Source organism: Leucoraja erinacea, chromosome 5 (assembly GCF_028641065.1).
Source record: "Leucoraja erinacea ecotype New England chromosome 5, Leri_hhj_1, whole genome shotgun sequence".
Lineage (NCBI taxonomy): Eukaryota > Metazoa > Chordata > Chondrichthyes > Rajiformes > Rajidae > Leucoraja > Leucoraja erinaceus.
This window is the reverse complement of record NC_073381.1, coordinates 81680452-81703671: the sequence shown is the minus strand read 5'-3', so window position 1 is coordinate 81703671 and position 23220 is coordinate 81680452. Positions and strand designations below refer to the sequence as shown.

The window sequence follows — 23220 nt, the reverse complement described above, 5'->3', positions numbered from 1 at the left end:
TAGATTTATGTTATTTATTTCAAGTTATTTTTTTAATGTTTAATACTATTGTTATTTTTTAGTGGTTTTGATTATTTTCAATGTCTTCAATTGTCAGTTGTCAGATTTTTTAACAGATTTTAAATCTCAGCAGGAACCAAGCTCATTTCCTCACCCAGCAAGCAATTGGACTCCCCACTGTTGGAATTTCTCTTTCCCAGAAACCTGATCTATCCCAACCTTGGCACTCTCAGTCCACCTTATTTCCAATCTGTCCATATCTCTTTACCCCAATCTCTCAGCAAAGCAACAACAAACCAACCTACCTTAAGGCACTCTCTACTCCCTCCCAAAAAGCAATTGGGTCTAAGCAATGAATTGCACACTATTTGAATACAGTATTGGTGAAACCCTTATATGCCTTTTTGCTGTCCAGGCACAGCAATTATCATGGTGATCAGTAGGTGGTAGTCAAGCCCAGTTTTCATGATATGGTTTTTGTATATGTACTGAGTAGATATGGGTAACAGCAAACATGGTGGTGGAATTATTGAAGATAAGGAGTGGCTGCACTTGGACAATGCAATAGGTGAAACTGCACTTGTTTCTAAGCTAGAAAAGGTAGAAAAGCTGAGGAAGAGGCTGACCTTGACCACTACTGGTTGTACTATTTCTATCATTCAAGTTGGCAATCAGTGTATTTTAAGCAGATGGCAAATTTAACTGACTCCCTCCTGATCTGGAATCTGTGAAGGCTTTTGGTGTTTATCTTTGCCAGCGAGGTTTAATTTAACTTGCCAGCATCCATAGCACTTGATAACTTTTTGTGCTGTGCTGGTGTCAGTAAGTTCTTGTGAAGCTTTTTGTGCAATAGCTCAGATTTTCACTTATTTTTTCTCATATATGCTGAAATTATTTTGGTAGATTAACAAAAATATTTGGTAATTTTGTTTGCGACTTCTATCATATAAATAAATTAATGCAAGTAAAAGAAAATGCCAGATAGCACTATGTTAAAAACAGACTTTATAACCATACCTTTTTTTAAAAAAACACATGAGAATGCAGGGTGACTTGGACAGGTTGGGTGAGTGAGCAGATGCATGCCAGATGCAATTTAATGTGAATAAAGTTGAGGTTATCCACTTTGGTAGCAAAAACAGGAAGGCAGATTATTATCTAAATGGTGCCAAGATGGGAAAAGGGGAAGTACAATAGGATCTGGGGGTCCTTGTTCATCAGCCAATGAAAGTAAGCATGCAGGTGCAGCAGGCAGTGAATAAATCAAATGGCATGTTGGCCTTCATAACAAGAGGAGCTGAACATAGGAGCAAAGAGGTCCTTCTGCAGTTGTACAGGGCCCTAGTGAGACCACACCTGGAGTATTGTGTGCAGTTTTGGTCCTCTAATTTGAGGAAGGACATTCTTGCTATTGAGGGAGTGCAGAGTAGGGTTTACAAGGTTAATTCCAGGGACTGTCATATGCTGAGAGAATGGAGTGGCTGGGCTTGTATCCTCTGGAATTTAGAAGGATGAGAGGGAATCTTATTGAAGCATATAAGATTATTAAGGGTTTGGATACACTAGAGGCAGGAAACACGTTCCGGATGTTGGAAGAGTCCAGAACCGGGAGCCACAGTTTAAGGATAAGTGGTAAGTCATTTAGAACGAAGATGAGGAAACACTTTTTCACACAGAGAGTTGTGAGTCTATGGAGGCCGGTTCTCTGGATACTTTCAAGAGAGAGCTAGATAGGGCTCTTAAAGATAACAGAATCAGGGGATATGGGGAGAAGGCAGGAACGGGGTACTGATTGAGGATGATCAGCCATGATCATATTGAATGGCAGTGCTGGCTCGAAGGGCCAAATGGCCTACTCCTGCACCTATTGTCTATTGTCTATTGTCTATTCATTATTGCAACAGGAACTCCATCACAAGTGGAGATAGCCTTTGGGCTATTCTAGACTAGAGCCATTCTGAATGAATGGAAAGCGTGCCATGACAAATCAGTCTCAAGAAGGGTTCCAACCTGAAACGTTATCTGTCCAAACCCTCCATAGATGCTGCCTATACTGTGTTCTGGAGGAACCTGAATACTGATGTTCAATGAGAGCAACAACTTGGTCTTAGAGTTTCATTTTTTTAAATATGTTCTTAAAGTAGAAATAAAGAGCGTCAGATAATTTAGGGAAGTAGTACCAGTACTGAAGGCATAACCAATGTTGTTGAGAAAATGAATTCAGTGTTGTCTAAGGAGTAGTGCATATATTTCAGGAGGCACAGATGGTGATGTCAGTTTTAATACTGAAGGAGATTAGAAAAAAATGCAGGGGTTAGACCATGATGGGATTTGCAAACAAGAATAAGTACTTAAAAACTGAGAATAGTATAAATCAAAAGGCTAGGGTGATGGGATGAACAGTTGGTGTGAGATAAGGATCTAGAAGTACAGGTGCCTGGTTCCTTGAAGGTCGAGTCACAAGTCAAGTCCAAGTCAAGTTAAGTTTATTTGTCACATACACATACGAGATGTGCAGTGAAATGAAAGTGGCAATGCTCGCGGAACAACAAAACAACCAAACAAATTATAAACACAATCATAACACACATATTATATATCACAGGTAGATAAGGTGGTCAAAAAGACTTTTGCCATCAGTCAGAGTATTGAGTATAGAAGATGTGATGTCATGTTGCAGTTGTATAAGATGTTGGTGTGACCGCATTTAGAATATTGAGTTCAGTTATGGGCACCATGTTATAGGAAAGATATTGTCAAGCTTGAAAGGGTTCAGAAAAGAATTATGAGGATGTTGCCAGGACTAGTGGGTGTGAACTATAAGGAGAGGTTGAATAGGCTGGGTCTTTATTCCATGGAGCGCAGGAGGGTGAGGGGGGATCTTATAGAGGTGTACAAAATCATGAGAGGAATAGATTGGGTAGTTGCACAGAGTCTCTTGCCTAGAGTAGGGGAATTGAGGACCAGAGGACATAGGTTCAAGTTGAAGGGGATAAGATTTAATAGGAATCCAAGGGGTAACTTTTTCACACAAAGGGTGGTGGGTGTATGGAACAAGCTGCCAGAAGAGGTAGTTGAGGCTGGGACAATCCCATCATTTAAGAGACAGTTAGACAGGTATATGGATAAGACAGGTTTGGAGGGATATGGACCAAGCACAGGCAAGTGGGACTAGTGTAGCTGGGACATTGTTGGTCGGTGTGGGCAAGTTTCCACACTGTATCACACTATGACTCTATGAAGACACTAGACTAAGTGGGACCCATTGGGTCCCAGCTTTACATGGGAGGACTGGTCCCCCGATGCAATATTCCATTTCTCCATCAATTCCAATATTGCTGGCCAGTGAGGGGGGGGGGGGGGTGACTTTCTGGAGCGATAGTATGGGTGTTGTGGGCCAAAGGGACTGGTTTCCAGAGGGCTAGTATGGACATTGTGGGCCAAATGGATTCTTGGTCTGGCAGCTCAGTCACTCAGGCATGGCAGCTCAGTCACTGAGGCCAGGCCAGCTCAGTCACTCAGGGTTGGAAGCTCAGTCACTCAGGGTTGGCAGCTTAGTCACTCAGGCCTGGCAGGCTGGCAGCTCAGAGGTTGTGGCTCGCTCACGACCTCTGCACTCAAGTGAAATGATGCAATCAGCGTGACCTGTCCACTAAGCGGAAATCACGAAATGAGCAGAACTTTTGCAATAAACATGGTTAGATCTAATAAAGCGTTTATTCCTTCCAAACACAGTTGCTCAAAAAGCACAAAGCCACATTTTAAAAGCCACATTTTAAAAGTCAAATTTTAAAAACCACATTTTACAAGCCACATTTTACAAGCCACATTTTAAAAGCCACATTTTAAAAACACATTTAAAACCACATAAAGGGCACTCACAGGTCAGTAGACACTAAGTGTTGTGTAGATTTCCAGCTCAGATTGAGAGTCGTGACCTCTCCCTCGCCATCTTGCAGACAGACTGAGCCATGTCCAGACTTCCGGGTTTTATAGCCCCTCTCCCCACCCCCCGGAAAGGATGTGGCCTTCATGGCGTTGATTGACAGGAGAGAGAATCTCAACATTTTTAAAACTCTTATTTTTCATCGATGGGAAAAATCCTCGGCACCTCATGAGCGGAGGGGGACTCTGAATAAGATGGCCAAAAATCACAGCCGTAAGTGGTAGCGTTTTTTCTAAAATCAAAGCACAGTGCAAACAGGAAGTGGTCAAGATGAGACTTTTAATTATATAGATGATTCAATGCATTCTGTTCACAAATAACATAAATGTGACTATATAACCAACTGCAAATAGGTAAGCACCACCAACTCTGCTGACTGTAAAATATATTTTTAGGGCTTTTGACAGTTTCCAATCAAAGTTTATCTCTGTTACGGTTAACAAGTCAACAAAAATATTCCCAGTTACAAGTGTTACACAGAATTGGGACATTTTACATTCAGGGAAAATATTTTTTTGTGAAGATATTTTGTTTTAATTCAGCTTTCAAGACTGTAATAAAAATGAAATAAGTAACTAATTTTGATTCGAGAAAACCACAGTCCTAATTGCAGAAATAATTAAAATTTGAAGAGTGAGGTTTAATAAGGACCCTTTCAAGCTTGACATTATCTTTCCTATAACACGGTACCCAGAATGGAACACAATATTCTAAATAAATAATAAACTGTTTGCAATTGTAATTTTATTTTCAATATAGAAGCTATTATGCAAGTCATTTTCATGAAAACAATATACTTTTAACCGGCAAAGGTTTGAAGAATATAGTGCAGCTCCAGTTTCCTTCCACATCGCCAAGATATGCTGACTGGTAGTTTACTCGTCCACTGTATATTCCCTCCAGTTTTTAGTGGGCGATAGAAGGATCAAAGTGAAGTTAGTGGGCATGAGATAGAGAATAGGTCACAGGGAAATAACTGGCTGGAATGGGATTGCTCTGAGAGTCAGCACAGACTTTATTGGCCAAACGGCCTCCTATCTCACAATTTAATATGAGAAATATATTATCACATCTGCCTTTATATTTTTCATCCTTCTTAAATGCTGTAACTCATTAAAAATGCCAAACGATAGGTACTAATGCCCTTTTGGTTTGGTTCCAGGATTACGATGCATTCTTCGAATCAAAAGAAAACAATACGGTTGCAATTTTTTTTGGTTTGAAACCAAAATCTACATCACAGGTAAGTATTTCCTTTAATTTAAAGTTAATTTGCTTTGTTTTTATTTTTGCCTTCAGTAAGTGCTCAATATAGCAAAGGAGTAGTTACAGCTGTTTTGCAAACTTCTGCACATTGCAATAACATCAAATTAAATTTATATGCAGGAAAAAGCCTTGTCTCTCCCTCAAGCCTCAATCCATGGTGGCCTGAACATCAAGACCCAACTATCTGCATACCTGAATTCAATGTTCATACACAGTGGTATACAAATGTCTAGAGTGCTTTACATTGACTCCGGGTTCTTGAAGGTTTTATTATGTCAGGCCAAGTATGGACAAAGAAACCGTTCCCCCAGTTGTCAAGGAACAACACCCCATTCCCCAACGGTACGAAAATTGAAACACAAACTGGAGAAACAACACCTCATTTTCCATTTGGGTAGCTTACAACCCAACGGTGTGAACATTGAATTCTGCAATATTAGGTTATCTCTTCCTTCCCTATGCCCCACCTGGACACACCTACTTCTCACCCCCCTCCCCCCACTTTCACCACCCCTCCCTCACCACCTCACCTCATCTTCTGGCTTCACAATTCACAACTCTTCAATCTTTTTGTTTCCCACCTCTGTTTTTTGCACCTGTCCAGACGTCTTTTAAATGTTGTTATTATACCTGACTTAACCACTTCATCTGGCAGCTCGTTCCATAAACCCAACACCCTCCTTGTGAAAAGATTTGCCTCTTAGGTTCCTATTAAATCTTTTCTCCCTCACCTTAAAACTCTGCCTGGTAGTTCTTGATTTCCCCAACCTCAGGTTAAAGACTGTGTATTCATCCTATCTATGCCCCTCATGATTTTATACACCTCTGCACAATCGCCCTTCATTCTCCAAGGAATATTAAGTTCCAGCCTGACCAACCTCCCCACAGTTTGTTCCTTTGAATCCCTTCATTGTCACTTGGTCTAAATCTTGAAACTCTGTGACCAACACTATGAGAGTGTCTTTACCGGAACTGCCATAGTTAAGCCTGCTCACCACAATCTTTGCAAGAGCAATTAAGGATGGGCAATAAATGTTGGTGTTGCCAGCAATGCCCAGATCCTGAAAAGCAATTAAATAAAAACATTTACAGTTCTCTGAGAAAGGAGTGATAGAAGCAAGTGTGCGGAATAGGATTCATTTGCAAGCAAAACCACAGGCATAACGGTCATTCATAGCAAAAGGATTTGAGTATAGGAGCAGGGAGGTTCTGCTGCAGTTGTACAAGGTCTTGGTGAGACCACACCTGGAGTATTGCGTACAGTTTTGGTCTCCAAATTTGAGGAAGGACGTTATTGCCATAGAGGGAGTGCAGAGAAGGTTCACCAGACTGATTCCTGGGATGTCAGGACTTTCTTATGAAGAAAGACTGGATGGACTCGAATTGTACTCGCTAGAATTTAGGAGATTGAGGGGGGATCTTATAGAAACTTACAAAATTTGTAAGGGATTGGACAGGCTAGATGCAGGGAGATTGTTCCCGATGTTGGGGAAGTCCAGGACAAGGGGTCACAGCTTAAGGATAGAGGGGAAATCCTTTAGAACCGAGATGAGAAAAACATTTTTCACGCAGAGTGGTGAATCTCTGGAACTCTCTGCCACAGAAGGTAGTTGAGGCCAGTTCATTGGCTATATTTAAGAGGGAGTTAGATGTGGCCCTTGTGGCTAGAGGGATCAGGGGGTATGGAGAGAAGGCAGGTACAGGATACTGAGTTGGATGATCAGCCATGATCATATTGAATGGCCGAATAGCCTACTCCTGCACCTATTTTCTATGTTTCTATGTCTGGAAGGCTAACTGTTGTATTTTATACTTCTGTAGTTAAATATTTCATTCCGGGTCTTGTGTTGTTTAAATCTTCTCTCTTCACAAGGATGTTAAAATGAAATTTATCGATTTTCATTTAATTATTTTATGAACATCATATGTCAACTCCAAAGCTAGGTATTTTCTAATGTAAATCCAAATAAATACTATTCACCAGCAGAGTTCTTGTCGCTGACAGCATTGGAGGAGCTCTGATGTAATAGCGCCAATCTCAATCTTCAACATTATAGTTTGACTATCAAATGATCACAAATATTAGCCTGGATTAATTTGTGGAATTATATAAAAACTCATTAGTTAATCATGTTTTGAAACCCACAGTAAAATAATGAAATGTTAACACTTTTTAACATAACAAAAAGGAAATTGCAGCAGTTGTGAGGGATTTGGAGAGATATGGGGAGCTTTGTAGAAGGAACGTTGCTGCATGTCAGTGACTGGAAAACATGCACATGCAAACTGAGCCTTGCTTTCATTCAAAGGAGCAGAATCTGGACTCTCGTGCCTAGGAGGGAAGAGGCCTTCATAGCAACTTCATCTCTATCTAGTCAACTCTCACTCTTGTCCTTTCCCCTCACCCTCGCACACACTATCCATTCCCTCACAGGAGCTTGAACCAAGAACCCATATCTGCTATTTTGGACCTCAACAATTCAGTCTCTGGGTACTTCTTCCCTTACTTGCTTGGATGATCTTGGATGGAGCTGTTCCCAAACAATCTGTGATGCAACCCGATAAAATCCTTTCGACACCACCTCTGTAGAAGTTTTTAGTAAAGTTTGCTTTTACTCACATTTAGTAACGTTCAATCGTTACCCGGTAACTTTTAGGGTCAACATTTTGCACTGAGATGAAAAATGTATTTAATCGTTGGTTGATAACTTTTTAGAATTCTTTGCCTTGGAAAGGTGCTTATGCACAATCCTAGAGTTTATTCAAAGCTGAGACCAATAGGTTTATTTTGGAACGTGAAGGGAATCGAGGAGTATGGTGGTTTAAAAAAACTGCAAGCTACTAGCATGGAAATTCTATCTCACTGACAGATTTTCAGATTGTCATGGCTTCTGGATCATCATATTATTGACTAGATTTAAAGTAAATGTGATTTTATGTGGTAAGAAGTAATCTAAAGGATTCAACATCTCGCAGCGTACTCAGAAGTATTATAAAACCTGCAAGGAAGCGCAGTTCAGTCCTTGCCTGTTGGGTAGATACACCACCTACTGGCTGATTCCTCAATCTGCATGAGATATGAGGTTGACCCAGAGACAGTAAAACGGCGGGATTTTACAAAGGACAAAGGACAAATGACATTTATTATCACATAAACCAATTGGTGTAGTGAAATTTGACTTGCCATTGCACACTGTGGGGGAAGGCAGCAAAAGGCCAGTCCCGTCCCCTGTTCACCCATAGTCGGGCCTATTGAGGCCTCTGCAGTCGCCGATACGGCAGCCCAATGCTTCAGGCCCTCTCGCCGGATGATGGAGTTCTGGCGTCGGGTGAACACTCTCAGTGGCGCGGAGTGTCTGGAGCGGCCGCTTCCTCCCCGGAGACCGCGGCTCCTGAAGTCCACGGGCTGCGCTGATCGGAGCTCCGACCCTGGCGATCTCGTCGAGAGATCCCAGGCTCCACGGTGTTTAAAGCTCAGCGCCGCCTGTGGCTGGACGCTCCATAGACCGCAGCTCCGCGATGTTGAAGTCGGTGGTCACAGCACAGCCCACCGCACGGCGACCCGGGTAAGGCATCACCCGCTCCACGATGTTGCCTCAGCGCTGAGCCGCCACCGAAGCTGAAGTCTTGGCCGGTCCCGGCAGGAAAACACCGCTCCAGTCTGCCCATAGGCCGCGAGGAAGGGGCGAAGATACGGCTCGGAGAAAAGCCGCATCTCCAGCCAGGTAGGGACTGAGAAAAATAGTTCCCCCCCCAGCCCCCACATAAAAAGACTAAAAGACCTCCAACACAAACACTTTTAACTAACTAAAAAAAAAAAAAAAAAGGTGAAAAGACTAACAGCTGCTGGCAGGGCAGCCATACTCGACGGCGCCCCCTTAACTTTAAGAGTTAAGAGTCAAGAGTGTTTTATTGTCATATGTTCTGACCACCATAATGAATAACAAAGTTCAATATATATAGTGAATATAACTATTAAACTAGTAATGAATACAACAAATACCCAACTGGCTCACTTGCTGGTATCCTTAAGAGAGGTGATATTTGGCATTCTTACATAATCTGATACCAGTCCCACACAAATATAGCAGACTATGATGTCTGAACAAGCATAGCGAGATAATTTATTGAAGGGAAATATTTTTAAACATGTTTAAATATTTTTTCTTTTTTTTTGTGAGAGATTGCTGAGTACAAATTAATTCCTGTGTTTCCAAATGGCAACTGATTTATTCAGTTGTATGATGTATGTATTCAGATGCATGTATTCATCAGCTGTAAAATGCTATGGGACATCCTGAGGTGGTGAAAGACTGTTGAAATGCTGGTCATTTTCTGCCTTAGCAAAGGCTAACAATTGATCATCTAAGATTTCCTACATACCATGGACTAGATGCACATGACGTGTAAATTTCCGTTTCACTCTTTCTAGACATTCATCAGTCGTTCAGATGATAATCACAGCAAAGGTAAAAATGTATAACCTGGAGTCTGTTGGCACCAAAGTAGAATGAAAGGTTCATCTTATTGTAGATCATCATAATGAATTGGAGCCAAGGTCATGAGCAATGAACTGGTCTTTTCATGTTGACAGTTGTTTGGCATTTTTATTGAAATTGTCTTCTAATCCAGCACTGCTCATTGGATACCATGACACAGATGTGTTCAGATGGGTAGCTGTGTGAGGACATAAAAACAGAAAATGCAGGCAGTATCTGAAACCACGGATGAAAGGCCATCGATCTGAAACATTAGATGCTGCCTGACCTGCTGTGCACACCAAAAATCTGGGCAGCACAGTGGTGCAGCGGTACACTTGCTGCCTTACAGCGCCAGAGTCCCGGATATGATCCTAAATACGGGTGCAGTCTGCCAAATCCTCTCAATCAATGACCACCATATCCTTCTTCTGGAGTTTTTTTTTTTTTTTTTAATTTTTTTTAATTAGAAGCAATTGTAAGGCAATTATAAGGCAATCGACATAACCGTTATACAATTATTGTACAGCTTCATTTTTAACATTGAAACCTAAATTTAAAAAAAAATTAAAAAAAAGAAAAAAGAGAGAAAAAATAAGGGAATGAAGAAAGAGAAGTAAAATAAAAGAAAGCAAGAAAAAGACCCCTAAGCTACCAAAGAAGTGCAAGAGGAAATAAAAGAAATAAGAAAAGAAAAGATGGAGATATACCTTCCCTCCCCCCCACCCATCCCTGGCATTGGATTTAAATTTGTGTTTAACCATTCTGTTGTTGCAGAAATTCAGTGAAAGGCAACCATGTCTTGAGAAATTGATCTGCTTTTTCAGCCAAGACAAGCCTGATGTTTTCTAAATGTAGTATCTCAGACATATCAGTAACCCACATCTTCACTGTGGGAACTGTTGTCTTTTTCCAAAATTTGAGTATAATTTTTTTTGCCGTTATTAGGCCGTAATTGAGGAAACGTCTTTGAAATATCGTCAGCTTAGAACAGGCCTCTGACATACCTAATGTGAGCAGTTTTATATCTGGTTCCAATTTAATTTTAAGCATTGTAGAGAAGATATCACATAATCCCCTCCAGAAGTTTTGTAACTTTATACAGGAAGCGAAGGAATGGGTTATAGTCGCTTCTTGGAGGTGACATTTATCACAAATAGGAGAGACGTTTGGGAAGATCTTGGGTCTTTGAATAGCAGTCTATGCAGTATTTGCAGTATCAGGGAGTGCCTGAGAAAGCAGTAGTGTATGTATAGTAGGCTTTCCTCCCAGCTATCCGTTGAAATTAATGAACCCAATTCTTCTTCCCATGCTCACCTATACATCTCAGAAGATGGGATATATGCAATTAAAAGAGTGTTGTAAATGTAGGATATTAACTTGCTTGTATCGACATGTCTATTCATACATTCATCTATTATATCTGGACACATAAAATGAGTCTTGTGTATATGATTTCACATAGTCTCGGATTTGAAGATATCTAAAAAGATTGCTTGCTTTCAAATGATATTTCGCCTGTAGTTCTTGAAACGCGAGGAAAATCCCCTTCTCGTAAAGATCTCCCATCGTTTTAATTCCTGAGTTTTCTATTGTGCAAACGCCTTATCTAAAGTAGACGGTTTAAACGAGGGATTGTTAGCAATTGGTAAAAGGAGAGAGAAATTTCTCAGTTTGAGACTTAATTTCAACAGTTTTCAAATGCGTAGGGTACTGTGTATTATCAGATTTTGCTCATACGTTGATTTATTCAGATGTGTTGGAGAAAGAAGAATCGTGCCTATATTAAAAGGCAGACAATCTTCCCTCTCCATTTTTAACCAATTTATCTGTTGACATGTATCATCCATCCAGTAGATTAAGTTTTTAATATTAGTCGCCCAGTACAGGTGCACAACCTTTTATCCGAAAGCCTTGGGACCAGACACTTTTCGGAATTCGGAATTTTTCGCCTTTCGGAATGGAAGATTTTTAGCGTAGATTTTAACGGCGGCTCAGTGGTAGAGTGCTCGGCTCATATCCGCAAGGTCGCGAGTTTGCGCCTCGATCCCGGCAGTTACTCGATCGTGAGTTTGAGTCTTCAATGTAGTTTTTTCTTGCAGAATAGGAGAGAATAGGGAGGGTTAGGCTGGGATCATTCTCTGCGAGATGATCTTAGTGCGGGAGACAAGTGTAGGAGAGGTGTACTGACTGTGTGGGCAGAACTTTGGAAGTGATTGCCCACCATTCTCAAAAGTCGCTGTGTCTCCCTGTCCCTGGGATAGCAGGGGGCGATCAAACAGCACAATACCCCCCTCCCCCTCCAACTCCAGAGGAATCCGCTCCCCGATGGGCCGCTACGGCGACAAGTGGCAGTTCGCCCACAGCCCAAGCTGCGCCACCCCAAGAACAAGACGTACCTTGCACACCATCAGCTTCTGCCCCTACTCTGTGTTCCTCTGGAGTTGGAGCGGGGCTGGGCTGGAGTTGCTGATCTGGGATCTCCGTGCTTGCAGTGGGCCTGGGGGTCGGTGTCCCGATGAGGGGGCGCAGCTCGGGCTGTGGGCGAACTGCTACTTGTCGCCGTAGCGGCCCATCGGGAGCGGCTTCTGGTGGTCCTGACGCCTCCGGCCAGTTTGCAGTTTTCCTCTGGAGTTGGAACGGGGCTGGGCTGCTGCTGGCTGTGGGTCTCTGGGATCTCCGTGCTTGCAGTGGGCCTGGAGGTCGGTGTCCCGTTGGTCCTGACATCTCCGGTGACTGGCACTGACCTGCTGGCATCGCCGACGTGAAGACAGTGCAAAGCCCCCGCGTCGGTGCAATGGGCGGGGAGCTGGAGAGGGGAGGGAAGGGGTCACACACATGGCCGGGAAGCAGAGGGGTGTAGGTGGGGTGAAACTGAAGGGAGCGACAATCTGCTGCTACCTGCCCGCTGAGTTAAAAAGTTCCCACGCAAGACTCATGATACACTGTGTATCGTGAGTCTACCGTGGGAACTTTTTAACTCAGCGGGCAGGCAGCAGCAGATTGTCAATTATTAACCCTCCCGCGCAATATACCCTCACCTTCTCTTTTATGAATGGGGATTTAGTTCCCCTTTCTTCGAGGACCAACGGGAGGTTCCGCTGTCACCTCTGCGGGCCGCCCTCGGTGAACGTCTTCAAGGACCTTTCTTCAAGAACCGAAAAAATGTCCGCTATTCGGAGCTTTTCGTTATTTGGAATTTCGAATAAAAGGTTGTGCACCTGTAGTAGCAAAGGAAATTAGGGAGTACTAATCCTCCATTTTCTTTAGATTCACATATATGTCTTTTATGTATTCTATAGGTTTTATAGTCCCAAATGAAATTTGTGATAACAGTCAACTTTTTTTTTTAAACTTTTGGGAAGATATATCGGTATTGATTGAAATAGGTATAGGAGTTGTGGAAGGAAACTCATCTTTATGGCATTTACTCTCCCTATAAGGGAAATAGGGAGTGTTTCCCAAAATTGAATGAGAGCATTTAATTTAGTAATTAATGGTGGGACATTTGTTTGAAATAGAGAGGTGTATTTTCTAGTCACATAGACTCCAAGGTATCTACATTTTTCAGTAACAATTCTAAAAGGAAATGTTTGGAGTTGTGAAGGGTCTTGAGTTTTATTGGCATAATTTCACTTTTATTCCAGTTCAATCTATACCCTGAGAAGGAACCAAATTGTTCTATAAGGTTTAATTCTTCTGGAGTTTGATCGGGAGTAGTCCAGATGTAACCCAGTGAGCTGGTTGCTAAACCCACTGGCTCTCACTTGTTTAGTTTAGAGATACAGCATGGAAAACAGGCCCTTCGGTCCACCTAATTCACACCAACCATCAACTACACATTCACTCTAAGTTCCATGTTATCCCACTTCCCCATCCGCACTCTCCCATCACACTTGGGGAAATTTCCAGAGGCCAATTAACCTACAAACCTACACGTCTTTAAGATGTGGGAGGAAAGTAGAGAACTCGGAGAAACCTATGTGGTCGCAGAGACAACGTGCAAACTCCACACAGCCGGCACTTGAGGTCAGGATTTAACCTGTGTCTCTAGTTCTGTGAGGCAGCAGCTCCACCAGCTGTGGCACTGTGCCACCCATATTATTTCATCCCAAAGTAAAGTCTATGCTTATTGTTATGTGTGACAATCATGTGTAGGTCACAGGCATTCAATATATTATTAATACAAATATTTCAAGTTATTCTCTAAGTTACAGGGTTTATGAGAAGGAAAATATATAAACACTTGAGCTTACTGTGGCTAATTAGGTGGAGATGCTGCTATTTTTCTTAAACATAAAAGTATAAAGATAAATTTGATTACATTCAGGTTTGTGCTGGTAATCATAACTTGGGTAAACTTAGTCCACAGTAGTGCCGCACCCATATCATTGGTGTATGAACATGTGATGGTTTTGCCTGCCCAGGCAAGTTCGTAAAATCATCATTATACGTCTCTATATTCAAGCCTCAACAATGCACATGGAATGTAAATGTGAGAGCAAAATTGCCCACTCTGCTGTGATTCATAGTTTGCAGTTTGTAATACAACAGTGATTAAAATAACCCCTTTGCCTAGCAGTGTTCACCAATAAAACAAGATTAAATGTAAAGATACAAAGGAGGGATATCTTGCGCAAGGCGCTGCCCTAGAAGTAAACAGAGAAAACTTATCTTTCTGGCATTCCTTTGCTTACAAAAAAGGCAGTCGTGAGATTAACCTTATCGAGTGGCGGGAGAGTGATAAATGGTTTTTAATTGAGATATATAATGATGCAATTGGGGAGGTGCAATAAAGCAAAGACACATAGACCTGGAAGTAAAGATTCAGAAATTCTTAATGTTAGGAGTTAGGAATGTCAGTAAGGTGTTTAAAGTGACATTGGTCGAGGCACAGAATATAAGAGTGGTGTGTGGAAATATGCAGTTACCTTGCAGTTTGAGTACTGTATACAATGCAGTCAACACGTTACAGGAAAGATGTGATTGCAAGGGAGAGGGGTGTTGAAATCTCTTCAACGTATGTCTACTTTGAAGTTCGCCTCTCTCTGGCAGGAATTCTGTGAGACCCTCTCTCACTGCTCCCCCTCTGTCATTATTATCTCTAGCCTTTGTTTCAACCATCTGTCTATCAAAAAACCCTCACCATGTCGATCTATCATCTGCAATGCTTTGGTCTGCCTCCCCCCTTTTCCAGCTCTGGTTCTTCTCCCTGCCTACAATCAGTCTGAAGAAGGGTCCCGACCCGAGACATCGCCTATCCATCTTCATCAGAGATGTTACCTAACCCTCTGAGTTACTTCAGCAATTTGTGTCTTTTTGAACCCATTTTTAGGCAAGGTTCTTTCCTTTAGACAGGGGAGCTTGAAGGAAAACTTGAATTAAAGTATATAAAATTAAGGTGTCACGATGAAAAAAGAAGGATCTATTTTTCTTAGCAGTGGAGTAGAAAAGCATGAGTCATAGATTTTAAAGTAATTGGTGGGGGTATTAGAAGGGAACGAAAATTCAAATTAACCCAGAGGGTGGTGGCGATCTCAGTGCCTGAAGCGTGTCAGAGGCAGAATTCTCATCACATTTAACAGTACATCACATTTAACTGTTTAATGTGCACTTGAAGAGACATGACCCGCAGGGCTGTAGATCTGGTACTGAATAGTTGAATTAGGCTGAATAGCATTTTTTCACAGACACAATGAGCCAAATGACCCCCTCTGTATCGTTAATTTTGTTTGATTCTGTGTTCTAATAATTTTAAGGTGAGAAGTGTAAAGTTTAAAGGAAATGTGCAGGACGTTTTTTAAACAGAGAGAGGTGGGTGCGTGAAACTGCCAGGGGTAGTGGTGGAGACAGATATGATAGTGGCATTCAAGAGGCCTTTGGATAGATACATGGATATACAAAGAATGGTGGACAGGCAGAGGAGATTAACTTATCTTGTCATCTCGTCCAGTCTGGACATTGTGGGCCAAAGAGCATGTTTCCTATGCTGTACTGATCTATGTTCTACATTCTTAATCTTTTGTTCTGTTTTCTTCTTCATAGGATTCTGAACCATAGTTCCTTGAAAGCTCACCTGTAACCCAAATGGTTTGTCTTGTGTAGAGCTGGCTCTAAGCTTGGCTATTCATTATTGGAACACCTCAGCACAATAAATGCCTTGTGTTATGTCGTCGACCATTGCTTTCTATCCCAGCTTACCACAATGAAACCTTTTAGCTATAACGGTATTAGAAGAAAAGTATAACTGGTCATGTCAACTACACATGAAACAGTCAAGTTCTTTGCTAAACTGGATGGATCCTGTTTGCTGCTTGCCACCTTGCCTTATTAAACCTTGGTTTATTTGAACAGTGTTGTACCTGCATTGTACCTGTGTTCTGCCTTCACCAACCCCAAAATTTGTGCTCAAATATTAAAGAGACATTCTTCAGGTTCAGATCATTAATCTAAGGACAATCCCCTATGTATGCCACTATATACTATAGGTGGTGAGCAACAGAAGAATGGACAGAGTTGTACGGATGAATCTCAACTAAAGGGGTCTGGAGTTGTACATGTCTTCTTTATGAAAATACTTTACACTGAAGGCTGAAATGTTTTGAGGAACTGCTGCTGTTATTTCCATCTCTACTCTGCAGAAAACATGCTGAGATCATTGCTGGAGCAATGCCAGTAAATGCCTACTGCAGTATTTAATGCAAGCAAAGGCACAATACTAAATCACATGACGGGTGTAAAAGTATTAAAGGCTTTTTGTTTTTGCTGAGACACTGATTTGCCAAGCATTTGTTATTGTATTTTGTATTTATTATCAATTTTGTCCAGAATCTTTGCAATAGCAAGACATATTTAATGCAGACAGTGAGTATAATGCATCTTGGAACAGTAGGCCCATTATTTTAGTCATTAGGTATTCTTAATGTTAAATTATGACCTCAAGTGCAGAAAGCAGAGGAAGGGATACTTGGCTAAGTGGCATCATGTGGTAAAATGTAATTAAAAAATCACATGCCAAGCACTGTCCTCCATGAAACGTGTTCTTTACAGGACCATAAAGCTGTAATCTTAAACATCAAGAACCATATTGAGGGAAAAATATATTGGAGAAATACACAGAGCACAAAGTGCAAAATCCAGATTGGGTTAAGATTATTCTGCCCAGTCACCAATCTGCATGGGCTGACCACGAAGCCAATAATGTCATCTGCACAAGAATCATAAATACAATTGATGTGTCTAATGTAGACCAAGTAAATATTCAGCTGAAAAATGGGATGATCCCATGGAAAATCTGCGCCCCAAGGGTTATTATATCAACGTACATAAGATTATTAAACTCACAGTTAACCTCCGCTTGATGTTGTGTAATGTATGATGTGAGGTTTTCTCCCAACTGATTAATTGGGAGACCAAAGTTATTGTTCTCTATTCCAACCATGAACTCCATTCCTTTGGTGACATTTTTGACCCACAAATTCAGACCAAATACATATGCATTTAAGTGTGTCTGGAGGAACTGCAGATGTTGGTTTGCACCAAACATAGTCACAAAATCCTGGAGTAACTCAGCGGGCCAGGCAGCATCTCTGGAGATAAGGAATAGGCAACATTTCAGGTCAAGACCCTTCATCAGTGAACAGGAGGGAGGGGAGGGGAGAGGAGGAGAAATTCAAACCAGAGGTATTTTGAGGAGATTTTGCAGTGGGGCAGACAAAATGTGTAGGAAGGAACTGCAGATGCTGGTTTACACCAAGGATAAACACAAAATGCTGGAGTAACTCAGCGGGTCTGGCAGCATCTCTGGAGTAAAGGAATAGGTGTGTTTCAGGTTGAGATGCTTCTTCAGACTGGGAGATGCACCTAGGACTACATTGCTACTTGAACTTGCCCCTGCCTCAGCTCATTAAAACTTAAATCCTCATCCATGGATCCTTTTAGCCATCAAAAATGTATCCATTGCATCTTTCAATATTAAGACTTGGTGTCCACAGTTTTCAGAATAGCGAATAATATAGATTCACAATCCTCTGATCTCATCTCATTCCGTACCCCAAGCCAAAGCTTACGGTTTGGAACTCTTCACGCAGGGAAAACAGAGGTTTGGCATCTAGACAGTCATCACTAATGCTTCAATTAAATTTTTGCGCATTTCAAAACTCAGGTGATCCCAAGAAGCAATCTAGTGAAGATGTAAAAGACTACAGGTGCTGGTATCTTGAGCAAAACACAAAGTGCTGGAGGAACTCAGCAGGTCAGACAGCATGTATGGAGGGAATAGACAGGCAACGTTTTAGGTTGGGACATTCTTCAGACTGTTTGGAGTAGTGCGGAGAAAGCTGGAAAAGAGAGCTGGGGGTGAAACAAAGTCTGGCAAATGATGGTTGGATACAGGTGAGGAGGGTTTGATTGGCTGATGGGTGGAGAAGTGATAAAGGCTAAAGATGGGTGGAATGGTGGTGTAGTAGTAGAGTTGCTGCCTTATACCGCCAGAGACCTGGGTTCCATCTGACTATGGGTGTTTTCTCCAGGTGCTCCAGTTTCCTCCCACATTTCAGAGACGTACGGGTATATAGGTTACGAACTTGGCTTTGGTAAAAATTGTAAATTGTCCATGGTGTGTCGGATAGCGCTAGTGTACAGGATGATCGCTGGTCGGTGCGGACTTGGTGGATTGAAGGGTCTGTTTCCACACTATATCTCTAATCTATAGTAAAGTCCAAAGTGAAAAGGAGTCTGATTAGGAGAGGAGTGAGTATCTACATTGTATTATCTGCAAGGCAAGTGGTTCTGTCCCATGGTGTGGCGACCAAAACTAAACTGCAAGTGCACAAATACACTGACTCCTTTTATCTTACACTCCAACCCATTTCCATTAAAAGCCAATGCGCCATTTACCACCTTAATTGTTGGCAGTACAAACATTCCTAGATTTATTTGTACCTCAATATTTCTTCAATCCCCAAGTTTAAAAATATTCTGCTTTATATTCTTCCAATCAAAGTGACCAAATGTTTATTTTCTTTATACTATCTGCCACCTTCCAACTAACTCACTTAACCTGTCTTTATCCATTCAGTTTTGATCTACTTGTATTGCTTAAAGACATTGTGTCATTGTAAATTATGTAATCAATTGAAGAAAACAGCAGTTAGCTTTATTTTTTCATATTTCCAGCTTGATAAACAGTTTCCAATTAGTTTGGGATACTAGTATACAAATGTTACCCCTCTTTGTAAAATAAGAACAAGTAGCACTCTTTAAAAACTAAACACGTTGACACGTTTGTGCTCATGGCCATGAATGCTCAAGTGGTGATTATTATACATAATAAATGATGTCATTTAAATCATTTAAACTAGAAGCATTGATGATAATTTAGTAAATATTCAAGGGGAAATTGTACCAACTAGCAGCATGTTATGTGCATTTATATACACCTGTATCTTGCTCTATCCATCATCCCACACTCTTCATGCAGACAAGTTCTTGACTGGTTTTGATGGACAATGTGTGATTTAATTTTTAAAATCCCTGTTACGTTTCGTCAAATCAAATTTATAATCTTAATGTGTATGCTTCAATTTCACTGTAAAAATGTGAGGATTATCTAAATAAATTACCAGCGGTGCATCTTTCTTTATATGGCCATCCTGAGTCGAGCTCACAAATTACTCTGTTGCCTATGTTAAGTGTGCTTAAGATATTTTAAGCAAGTCCATTCACCAGAGGGGCTATTTAAACATTGGTAAAACCTGATGAATGCCTTGTGTTGAAAATTGCCATACACTGCTATGAATCAAAAGGCCACGCTTTGATACTATTTTCGTTCGGATATGATGACAGGCACCTTGATTCTGGGATGGTTGGAATAGAACATCCTTCTACTTTATAACGGGTGACCAATACAAAATCTCAGCAGAGAAGTTGATGGTAAATATGATTTTCAAGCCATGATGTGCAACCAATGTGAAAATTGTAATGTAATTAGCCATTACTTTTGCTAGTAGCATTACTGCTTCATAGCTTGAGTGATCTGAGTCTGATCCGGATCTTAGGTGCTCTCTGTGTAAAGTTGGCACTTTCTCCCATTGACCTCAGTGCTTCAGTTTCTACCTGTGTCCCAAAGATGTGCTGGCAATTTAATTGGCTCTTATATGATCCCTCGCATAGGAATGCGGAAGGAAGGAGTGGGTGGGTACATGAGAAGGTCCAGGTTGCAGAGAGATAAGGGGGGCATGAGACAGCTTGATATCCTTTGAGAAATATGCTAAATGGACTCCTGTTGGGAAATATGAGGAACATTTCTAGAACATTGTATTGAGATTTTACTTGCTGTTCCTTGAGTTAGGTTTATTTAGACTTTTACATTACAGGGCACCGCAGAAATCCTGGGGGGGGGGGGGGGGGGGGGGGGGATGAGGGGGTCCACGTCCCTCCCATGTTTTGAAAAGTGGGGACAATCCCCCCCCCATGTTTTGTAATCTGGATTTTGAAATTTAGTGAAAAAAAATCTATTAAAATCTCCGCTTTCCACGAGACAGTGGGGGTGTCATTGTGAAGCGCTTGTTAAATGTTTCTATTAACATCATATTAACATGATGTGTCACCAATTGTGTTTTGACTTTCAAGTATTCTTGAAGGTATTCACGGAGAATTTCTTAAAGCTGTCTGATGCGGGTACAATTACCATCTGAACTAATTGGATGTATTGGTGGATGGGAAAGATTTAATTTGGTATTGGATTTAAACGGGTCAGGTCATTAAGGGCTCAGGTCGAAGGGGTTTCCTGGCTGGCTTTGCAAATAAGTCCCTCATTCATGGCCACTCACGATATTTAGTATTTTTTCCCATCTCTCTCTCCCTCCCTTCCAAGGTTGGTTCTTCTGTTTGCCTTTATTTGCTTCAGTTTTATTTGTTTAAGTGTTATTTATCACATTGTAGCTTTTGAAAGATTCAAGCGGGTATCAGACGCTTTCTAAGGCCTGAATCGGCCCATTTGTGGGGCCTTTCATCGCCCGGCGCTGCTTAAAATCAAACTGCTGCGTTGAGGCGATCGAGGCTCCTGATGTTGAAGCCCCTGCCGGCCGATTTTAAGCCGCGCCGTGCGATGAAAGGTCCCGCGAACGGGCTAATTCAAACACCATGATTCGGGGCGGATCATGCTACTGTTGCTGGAGTTCAGAGTCGGTCACCAACCAGGTCAGCTCCCGATGTTACCATCCACAGGGCCTATGGCCGACGCCTCTGAAGCTTTGCGCGCGTGTGTGTGTGTGTGTGCACGCGGCCACCAAGAAACTGCAACCCCCCACCCAAATTGTTTCACCCCCCATGTTTTGATAGCGATTTCCACCCCTGCATGGTAGCACGGAAGATGTTGTGTGTGACTGCATTGGCTTTCCTCCGGGTGCTCCGGTTTCCCCCCACACCCCAAAGACATGCAGGTTTGTAGGTTGATTGGCCTCTGCAAATTGGCCTTAATGTGGAGACAGTGGCTGAGAAAGTGGGATAACAGAACTACTATGAACATGCAATTAATGGTCGGTGTGGAATCAGTGAGCCGAAGGGCCAGTTTCAATGCTATATCTATCTATCTATTATCGTCTGTCCGTTCGGCTGCCTTTCTGCCTTTTGATTCATTCCATCGTGTGATGTCACAATGCCCAATGCTCGCAGGTGTCCAATTGGAATGGATCCATTTACATATGCCTTTGCACCAGCCCCAGCCCCATCCCCTGGTGAACGTTCCATCGTGTGATGTCACAATGCCCAATGCTCAAATACATTCTTGCCATAGAGAGAGTACAGAGAAGGTTAACCAGACTGATTCCTGGGATGTCAGGACTTTCATATGGAGAAAGACTGGATAGACTGGGCTTGTACTTGCTAGAATTTAGAAGATTGAGGGGGATCTTATAGAATCTTATGTTTCTATGTTTCCCTCTCCTCACCCCTCTCCCTCTCCCACCCATCCCTCTTTCCCCCACCCCCCTTCAACTCTCTACCCCACCCCCCTTCAACTCTCTACCCCACCCCCTTCCCTCTCCCCCCCCCCCCTTCCCCCTACCCCCTCCCCCTCTTTTCTCTTCCGCCACTCCCCCTACCCCTCCATCCCCATTCTTCCACTTCTCTCCCCCCTTCCCCCTCCACTCTCCCTCCCCCCACTCTTTCCCCTCTCCCCCCCCCCCCCTCTCCCCCCTCCCTCCCCCCCTCCCTCCCCCCCGCCCCCACATCTCTCTCCCCATCCCCCTCACTCACCCCCTACCCCGCTCTCCTTTCCCTCCCAAATCTGTCCCGTTTCCTCCTCCTCCTCTTCCCTCCCTCCCCTCTTCTCACCCCCTCCCCCCACCTGTGTGTTTGGGGCGTGGTTAATGGGAGTGTGATCCCGTAGCCCCCACCCCCTCCCCCCGCAAATGCCGTTGGGGAAACAGACCCAATGGGTCTGCACTTGGTCTAGTCTCTATTAAAACTAGTCAATATTGGTTTATCTAACTTAAGGTAACCAGTGCATCCCTTCTCTCCACTATAGCCATTGTACTAGTTTTACTGTCGTTCTGTTGAGTTCCTGTGTTTACTCTTTGCCACTTATCCCACACCCAACAATGGCCTATCGTGTGCCCTACATTTCCTTGACTATTGGTGCTTTTTGCATTTCTTCCTTCATTTCTCTGAAGTCCAATCTATATCTCTCGTTCCCCTTTCCCCTGAGTCTCAGTCTGAAGAATGGCCTCGACCCAGAAACGTCACCTATCCCTTTTCTTCAGAGATGCTGCCTGTCCCGCTGAGTTACTCCAGCATTTTGTGCCTTTCTTCTGAATCAATCAGGACACTGGTAAAGCAGGTTACTTCATCAGAAAGACCTTTTTTTAAATGTTACAAAAATAAAACATCCCCCCAATGAATGGAGAGCATGGGCACCTGACAAATCAGCTGCTTGAAATGCTTCCAAGATACATATGCATATTTCAGCACACTGCAAATAATACCTGCTGAGCAAGCAGTGGAAAAAATCCTCAAGGCTGTTGATTATTTAGGCCCCTAGCCAATTTGATCATGAGTTTCTGTCAATATTCGCAGGTCTTACCTTGGTGTAGTCCAGTAAAAAGTAGCCTCTGGATTCACAGTTGAAAAATGCCGTTTTGCCAAAGGCATATAGTATATAAGTGGAAGACACCAGCAATCTACCTGAAATTCAAGAGAGTCAGGGGATGGAAGTTAGTGGAGTGGCTATTATTATGGAGAAGATGCTTGGGATGAAGGGCTGAAGCTGGACCAGATGGACTGCACCCTCGGGGTCTGAAAGAGGTGGTTTTAGAGATTGTGGAGACATTAATAGTGATATTTCAGGAATCATTAGGGTCAGAAGTGGTTCTAGATGATTGGAAAATTGCTAATATTACCAGCTGCACAAGAAGAGAGTAAAGCAGAATATTGGAATCTATAGGCCGGTTAATCTGACTTTGGTGGTTGGTAAGATGTTAGAGTACATTATAAAGGATGAGGTTACAGAGTACTTAGAAGTTCATGATA

The 23220-nt window shown here is 42.3% G+C and overlaps 1 protein-coding gene across 2 annotated transcripts in view; it reads left to right on the top strand.

Moving 5' to 3' along the window:
• The window catches only part of sh3bgrl2 (SH3 domain binding glutamate-rich protein like 2), a 90643-nt gene that overhangs the window by 54687 nt on the left and 12736 nt on the right, over positions 1-23220 (top strand). The window contains exons 4-5 of one of the 2 annotated variants that reach the window (XM_055636083.1): positions 5109-5189; positions 15736-19990. In XM_055636083.1, the coding sequence (XP_055492058.1) occupies positions 5109-5189; positions 15736-15750 (96 nt within the window). In that variant the 3' untranslated portion in view covers positions 15751-19990. Of the gene's footprint in view, positions 1-5108; positions 5190-15735; positions 19991-23220 lie in introns of those variants that run through there. The other variant, XM_055636082.1, reaches the window with a different exon arrangement.